Raw genomic sequence first — 7,202 nt, forward strand, 5'->3', positions numbered from 1 at the left:
ATATATATATATATATTTGAACCCTCGTGTATACACCATGGTCACTTGATCAAACCAATTGCCTTTCGATGATAAAAAATATATATATATATATATTACCTGGTCCCGGGCAAGCAGCACCTCTAGATTATGCTTGTCAAGATGAGCAAAGCAGTCTTCCACGGTGAAGTTGGCGTCCTCCACGAGGCGGTAGTTGAGGTCACCAAGCCAAAAGATAAAGTCGTGGCTGTGAATACTTAGCACGTGGTCGGTCGGTTCGGGTGACCTGCGCGTAGTCCATACGCAACAAAAAGTATTAAAAAAAGACCAAATTAACAACAAAAAATATACAAAATTGACCAAATTAACAACGAAAATATAAAAAAAGACCAAATTAACAACAAAAAATATTTAAAAAAAAAAGACCAAATTAACAACAAAAAATATTTTAAAAAAAAGACCAAAAACAAATCGAAAAGTACGAACCCCGACGGGTTCATTTCGTCGAAAACCGAGTCGCGAAACTCAATTTTGGCCAAAATATTGGCAAAATCCGCGTTTCGACCGGCGACGTTGTGGGTATGCGCGGCCAAGTGCGAGCACACAAACACGATCGTGCTGTCATAGAGCGTCATGCGCACGGCCACGCCGCCCTTGTTGCCCTAGGAACCGCGTTATCCTCGTCCTCTTCCTGATCATGATGATGTAAGGTCGTTGGGAAGATTCTACCATCATGCCCATGATCCCGACGCCTGCCGTGGACCCCACGACGTCCGTGATGAAGGGGAGGTGGTTGCGCTTGACAAACACGAGCAAGAGGATCCCCACAAGATGCTTGTGCAGCACCACTTCGTACGCTTGGTCCGACATGTGTGTGTTCAACGCGGCGAGGATGCTCTCTTCCCACTGCGCGCTGCGGGGCCCCGACATGTTGTTGACCACGACATTGACAGCATTCAAGTCGACGATCTCCTGGAACCCCACCGCGACAATGTCGGGGGAAAGCTGGTCGTTTTCGTGCGTGGCGCGAAGCCAGGACAGCAACTTGGCCGACTCGGCGATCGACACGGGCTTCTTTGCGTTCACGTTGAACGTACCGGTCCACAGCACCATGTCCTTGATCTCGGTAAACTCGGACGCGCGCAAGTGCAGCTTCTGCGCCATGCAATCTTCTCGGATCTGACTGAGCACCGCCGGGTGGTAATACCGGACGTTCTGTTGATTTGTCGCGGCCGGCGCCGGCGGGGCGAGACCCACCGACGAGAGGGACGATGGACGCTGTGTGAACTCCATCACTCAAGTGACAAGGACGACAAGGCACGACGGCAAGTCAGGTGGCGGGGGATCGAACGAAGATCGATCGTTTCAAAATGGAAAGTTTGGATTTGTACGGTAAAAGATGCCCAATGTATTAAATGCTATCTGGATATCTTGATTTCAGTATATTGGCTCTTCCATTAATTTCCCTTGATGGCCAACCACGAACCAATCACATTGCGCGCTCGGATTGTGTTGTTGGCACCATGGCCGAGCCAGCAGTCGTCCCGACGACACAAGACGTCCTTGGGGATGTATATGAGCCAGCGGAGGACACATACTTGTTCCTGGACGCGCTGCAGGACGAGAAGGACTTCCTCGTGGCCTTGCATCCACGGATGATGCTCGAGCTTGGTCCTGGTTCGGGTGTCGTCGGCGTCTTCGCAACCAACCAACTCGCCGCGGCAGGAGTCGTGGACACAGTCCTCTTCGCCGTCGACATCAACGAACAGGCCACCGCGTGCACGAAGAACACCGCGATGCTCAATGGTGTGTCTCGCATCGAGATCCTCCGCATGGATTTGCTGACTCAAGCGCGGCTTCACCACCAAGTGGACGTCCTCCTCTTCAATCCTCCGTACGTGCCCACGCCGTCAGAAGAAGTCGGTTCCATGTACGTCCAATCACATAATCAACATGCATGTGAATCATCATCCTCGTCGTAGTGGCATTGAAGCGGCGTGGGCTGGCGGCCGACACGGACGTGAAGTCATCGACCGCGTGCTTCCCATCGTCCATGTACTGTTATGCCAGCTCGATTCTTCATTCCGATGTTTGGGTGTAGACAATCTTATCGCCTGAGGGGGTGTTTTACATGGTCGTGGTGGCGGAAAACAAACCCCACGACATTGCGCGCATCATGGAAACGCAAGGCTTCCACATGGAGGTACATATATAGACATATATGTATATATATAAAAAAATATATTCTTCCAAGTATATATTATTGATTTGGTGTGAATTTCTGGACTTGGTTCAATCAAACCACACCGACCAATTCCTATTGGTCAATGTGAAAGTTATCGTCGCTGATTGGCTACATTTTCTTTACTTTTGACTTTGGGCTTTTGGGAAAGCCAATGAAATTTCGCGGCGAGATTTGCGATCGAATCTACAAATCGTGCAGTATTGGGAAATTTGTATATCAAATTCATCTTATATAATATATATATATATATCCGTTGACATGACGTTGGTGGTGTCTAGACCATTCGATCTCGAAAAGCATTCAACGAACGACTGTCTATCGTCAAGTTTACTCGCCGCCCGCCACCACAATGAAGTGTGCTCATGACATTGAATACTAGTAGTACTACAGTAGTATTAACAGAAAGAAATAAATGTAGCGAAACAATAGGCAGAATCAACCAACTGTACTAGATGTGTCGTACACGCACATAAGTCACTCAGAGTAGGTGACGAATACACTGGTTATGGACGACCATAAGACAGTAAAAGACTTGATACAAGTGCGTCGTTGGCAAGGAAGGATCCATATTTTCAAGCAGGGGCAACGCCAAGGGGTGTGGGGTGGTCCTCATGTGATCCTGTCTTCTCTCTCATATTTTCAAGCAGGGGCAACGCTCTATGGCGATGCCAAGGGGTGTGGGGTGGTCCTCATGTGATCCTATCTTCCCTCTCTACCTTCTTGGCCAGGGACTAGAGACTCCGATGGCTTCACTGACGTGATCTGCTTTCGAACTCCCCACGTGGCAGCATGATGCCATTGCCGTCGGCGGTTTCCGATTTCATCTTTCGAACCCGAAAACACTTACTTCAACATCCCGTATTCGACATTCGTGTGCGTCAACAATGCACGACAATTGCCTTCTAAAATACGGCTATTTGGTAACATCCGTCCTGTTTAGGAGATAAAGACACGGTGAAAAGCCTATTTAGTACCGACTCGTCCAATAAGTCCTTGTTTCAAGGGAATGGTAGCTTCCAGAGAAGCGCACAAATATAAATCGCCGACCAATCGGACCACGGAGAAGCAATTCCGGAGGACATCCACTTGGACACTTGAGATACATCGAGATCTTAGGCTGCTGCGATGAATGCTGATGACTTTATATGCGCCGTGTGCCTTGAGCCGTTCGCGTCACCCATCACGCTCTACTGCGGCCACACATTTGATCGCGAGTGCTTGGTGAACCTCGTGGGCAAGCCTTGCCCGATGTGCCGGCAAGGTGAGATACGACCGGATGTCGTTGTGCAGCCTAAGAACCAGGTCATGTACCGGCTGGTGTTGTCGACATGCGCCAATTCGTCAGACGTGATTGCGAGTCGTGGCATCGGCCATGAACATGCGCGGTTGACGCGGCTCGCCACCTACGTCCGCCCGAAATCGCCGTCTGCATCCGCGTTGGCACGACGTACCATATCCGTGCACTGGGGTCATCTCGTCCTTGTCTTTCACTCGTTGTCGTTCCCATGGAGTGCCATGTACGGCCCCGCTGGCTTCACCGACGACGACAACGACGATGACGACAATACCGAGAGTAGCATTCCGTGTTGCGCGCAGTTCTGCAGCTGGTCCATTGCGTTCACGTTGATGGCGTCGTACATTCTGTCCATGGTACCACCAGCCAGCTAGCCAGCCAGCCTTGGCACATTATTGCATGCATGTTGAAAGCTCACAGTGAGACCTATGTACCTCCTTTGTAGATCTTATCGCAAGGGTTACACTCGTAAGAACGCTGGCGGCGTCGTGGGCTTGATGTATTTATCACTGGGTGGCGTAAGCAGCTTCTGTCCAGCATGCCAGACATCCATGTGGCGAAGCGCACAATGCATGGAAAATATATCCAATTGCAACCGTTAAAATCCGTAACGATATCGAGAAGGAATTGCGATTGCAACGACGTCCGACTGTATATTATTTACCAAGCCAACACTTAGCAATGGTTGTGTATCATACTATGGCTGGCCCTACATAAGAGTAAAAAGTAGTAGTAGTAGTACTAGCTACCTACCTAGTATTGCTAACTTGTGCAAGTATGTACCGCAGAGACTGATTGGATGCACAAATGAGCTATTTGCCATACGTGTCATCAACCAGAGTGTATGCATGCTACTTAGGCTGCGCGTTGGGCGACTAACTTTCGCTGGACCGTGGCTTCGAGCTCTCGAATGTCAGCCATGGTCAGGCCGTTCCACTTGTGCGACAAGCATTGCGCCTATGTATACACCAACAACGTTCAGTTTTCGGTTTTAGTCCTTGTCCATAGCGTATCATGTATCCAACCTGGCGCAAACTGGAATGAAACAGTCGGCGTTGGCGGTCGCGGATCGCGGTTTCGACGCGGCCTTGGAAGCCCCAGTAGTCAAACTTGACGCGTACGACCTTGTGACACGTCATCACGGGCGTCACCTTGACCTCCCAGCCGGGGGCGAGGGGTCCACGGCCGGTCTTGGGACACGTGTACGTGGACGGGTCGAATTCTAGTGCTTGGGGCGTCGGCGTCTCGTTCGGCAAATTCGAATCGATGCGGATGCTGCAATGATCGTGAGTTTGAGTTGATGAGTTCCAGAGGTAACGTACAATTCGACAGTGCGTTGTCGAAGTTCTGCTGCAGACAGCTGCAGGGCGTTGTCTATGGAAGCAAGCAAGGGTGAATACAGGATGGACAGAAAGGACATGGATGAGACCTGCTTCGCCCGTTCCCGCAACGTGCATGGATTCAATGGAGATGTAAAACTTCGTCTTGGACAAATATCCGTTTGTGATCACGGTGAGGCAGTGCGGATAGGCATTCCATGCTTCTTCAATCAACACCATGCTGTCCTCCGGGCAACTACGTGGCACATTCCACCGTCAAGCACATGATGGTATCGCAGGAACGGCATGTGACTTACATGGCACTGACATACGATGGGATGTGCGACTTGACGTGGTAGTGCTTGAGGGTGTATTGACCCTTGTTGCGGGGAATCTTGACGTTGGAAATCGCCGAGATGTCCCCAACTTGGCCATTCGTGTTGTCGTACGGCTCGTTCTTGAGGATTTCGACGCCTTCGCCATCCTTGGTGTTCTTCTCACTAGCGTCGACCACCATATATAGCTGCGCGACCTGGAACTCCTCCACGGTCATATGCACAGGCACGCGGAACTCATGGATCAGCATCTTGGGCTCGTGGTTGCGTCGATGAGAATTACCGAATGACACATCGAAGACGGCGAAACCCAATTAAGTTCGGGTTCGCCTATTCCAACAAGCTTCGCTGAAATACGCCATTAACTGTAACTGTAAACAGGCCATCTGATCCGCACTTAACCGGGTGTTTACTGTTTTTCGAGGAGCACATATGAAATGTTGACTGGTTGCTTGACAATGAAAAAACAACCTTAAAGCTATCACAGGCGAACAAGATGACTTCCTTCAGACTACCGAACGCTTGCTGGTCATTGCATGTACTCTTCGGAGTACATAAGGTGACCAGGGAGAGGCAGGAGTACCATCATCAGTCAAAAAAATGAAACTCTCCATGATATTTGCCCAACTTCTTGCCCAATAGAATGTCAGAATTGATACTGTGGATTCGATACGAATTTCCAGACCACATCGAATCTCGCCGCCGAATCGAATCCGAATCGACGCTAACGTTAATGGGTAATCCATTTTTGAGTGGATTTGATTGGCTCTTGCAGAAAGGACAAGTATATTCAACCATCAGAACTCCGGCATGATTCAATAGTGATTAGACAAACCAGGCGAATTTTGGAAGTTTATAGCAAATTCACAATATGACTGGATAAAACTACTGACCGAGCAATGAAACCCTAATATTGTTCCAGGAATTCCGAGGTACGTTCAGCCTATGATATTTAATTACTCTATAGACGAATAGTAACTGTATAAATAGATATTTGTATCGATTGATCTGTATTAACAATCAAATCTAAATTTTAGCAAGTCAATTAGTATTGTGCTTTTCATGTAGTTTGCCGGTTGTTTAACTGCGTTAAACAACCAGACGTTTAAAATTATATAAGCCCGATTGAAGATAAAACAACACTAAACACAAGTTCTGCATTTCAGCAGAATAAAACAACCCTTACTTTATTTCAGCTGCTAACTAATCGAGTTGCAGCACCAGGCCAACTTACGCCGTACAACCACCAGTTCATCACGATGCATACCGTATTAGGATGTGAAATGGGAGTACTATGCATCGTGTAGTCGTAGTGCGCCCTTGCCTTTCACGTACAGTGCTAAGGTTAGAGCAGATCACGAGTTGAAGGTATGGCATAGCTTTGAATCATTGGACAGAGCGACGACTACATGTACTGTAGCCTAACTATATCCCTAACGTTATATACATTACTCGGAGTAGATAATGTTAGTACTGTAGTGATCACGGATGGAAGGTCATGTATGTGGCAATAGCTCCTTCAGTTTCATTGCGTCAAGCACCTTGACATATTGACGTAAAGCAAGTTGTTTGCCAGAATGAAAACGGCAAACAACTTGTTTTACGAAAGTGCCAGTAAAACCACCTTCAACCAACCAATCATCGCATTAGATGAAGTAACTTTAAACAACGCACCCAACCGTTATTCAAGTTACTTTAGACATTATTTAAACCTGAAAATTTTTTAAACAATGAATTTAACCCTGGAATTGCCAAAAAAGGTGCAAAGCACAATAGGTGTTACAGTCATTTCCCCATTTTTGGACGAGGGCATATTCAATATTTTTCAAAAACTTATCATTATAAATTTCAATACCGGTTGAAATTTAAAATTGGTTCCACGTCAAACGAAATGCTATCCTGTGGAAGAAGATTGACCTTGAAAGAAAAGATGCATTGCGCGTCATCTACAAAAACCAACCAGAAGGGTCATTGACCTTTGCTTAGGTGTGCGAGTGGGCCAAAAACGAGTTTGGATGCGTTATCCACTC

General features: G+C 47.7%; 4 protein-coding genes across 7 annotated transcripts in view; 2 read left to right on the forward strand and 2 right to left on the reverse strand.

The window, feature by feature from the left end:
* H257_05210 overlaps nt 1–1,356 on the reverse strand; it is a 6,061-nt gene extending 4,705 nt beyond the window's left edge. The window contains exons 1-3 of one of the 2 annotated variants that reach the window (XM_009829997.1): nt 709–1,356; nt 466–641; nt 100–265 (exon numbers count right to left, since the gene is read on the reverse strand). In XM_009829997.1, coding sequence (XP_009828299.1) covers nt 100–265; nt 466–641; nt 709–1,272 — 906 coding nt within the window. In that variant the 5' untranslated portion in view covers nt 1,273–1,356. Of the gene's footprint in view, nt 1–99; nt 266–465 lie in introns of both variants that reach the window. The other variant, XM_009829998.1, reaches the window with a different exon arrangement.
* Nucleotides 1,357–1,480: 124 nt separating this feature from the next.
* Nucleotides 1,481–2,755, forward strand: H257_05211. Of its 2 annotated transcripts, XM_009829999.1 has the most exons (4): nt 1,481–1,909; nt 1,962–2,034; nt 2,081–2,182; nt 2,503–2,755. In XM_009829999.1, exons 1-4 carry the CDS (start codon nt 1,503–1,505, stop codon nt 2,575–2,577), a joined length of 657 nt encoding a protein of 218 aa, XP_009828301.1. In that variant the 5' UTR covers nt 1,481–1,502; the 3' UTR covers nt 2,578–2,755. The 2 variants fall into 2 exon arrangements, with proteins under 2 accessions (XP_009828301.1, XP_009828302.1); XM_009830000.1 differs by having other exon boundaries at nt 1,962–2,182.
* Nucleotides 2,756–3,299: 544 nt separating this feature from the next.
* H257_05212 (hypothetical protein) lies at nt 3,300–4,168 on the forward strand. The gene is made up of 2 exons (XM_009830001.1): nt 3,300–3,874; nt 3,964–4,168. The coding sequence occupies exons 1-2, from the start codon at nt 3,350–3,352 to the stop codon at nt 3,988–3,990; spliced, it is 552 nt and encodes a 183-aa protein (XP_009828303.1). The 5' UTR covers nt 3,300–3,349; the 3' UTR covers nt 3,991–4,168.
* H257_05213 lies at nt 4,123–5,450 on the reverse strand. Of its 2 annotated transcripts, XM_009830003.1 has the most exons (6): nt 5,155–5,450; nt 4,948–5,093; nt 4,841–4,892; nt 4,544–4,793; nt 4,272–4,475; nt 4,123–4,227 (listed from the first exon to the last, which is right to left on the reverse strand). In XM_009830003.1, exons 1-5 carry the CDS (start codon nt 5,421–5,423, stop codon nt 4,374–4,376), a joined length of 819 nt encoding a protein of 272 aa, XP_009828305.1. In that variant the 5' UTR covers nt 5,424–5,450; the 3' UTR covers nt 4,123–4,227; nt 4,272–4,373. The 2 variants fall into 2 exon arrangements, with proteins under 2 accessions (XP_009828305.1, XP_009828304.1); XM_009830002.1 differs by having other exon boundaries at nt 4,123–4,475.
* Nucleotides 5,451–7,202: the final 1,752 nt, after the last annotated feature.

The sequence above is a fragment of the Aphanomyces astaci genome (genome assembly GCF_000520075.1).
Source record: "Aphanomyces astaci strain APO3 unplaced genomic scaffold supercont1.9, whole genome shotgun sequence".
In the NCBI taxonomy this organism is placed as follows: domain Eukaryota; phylum Oomycota; class Saprolegniomycetes; order Saprolegniales; family Verrucalvaceae; genus Aphanomyces; species Aphanomyces astaci.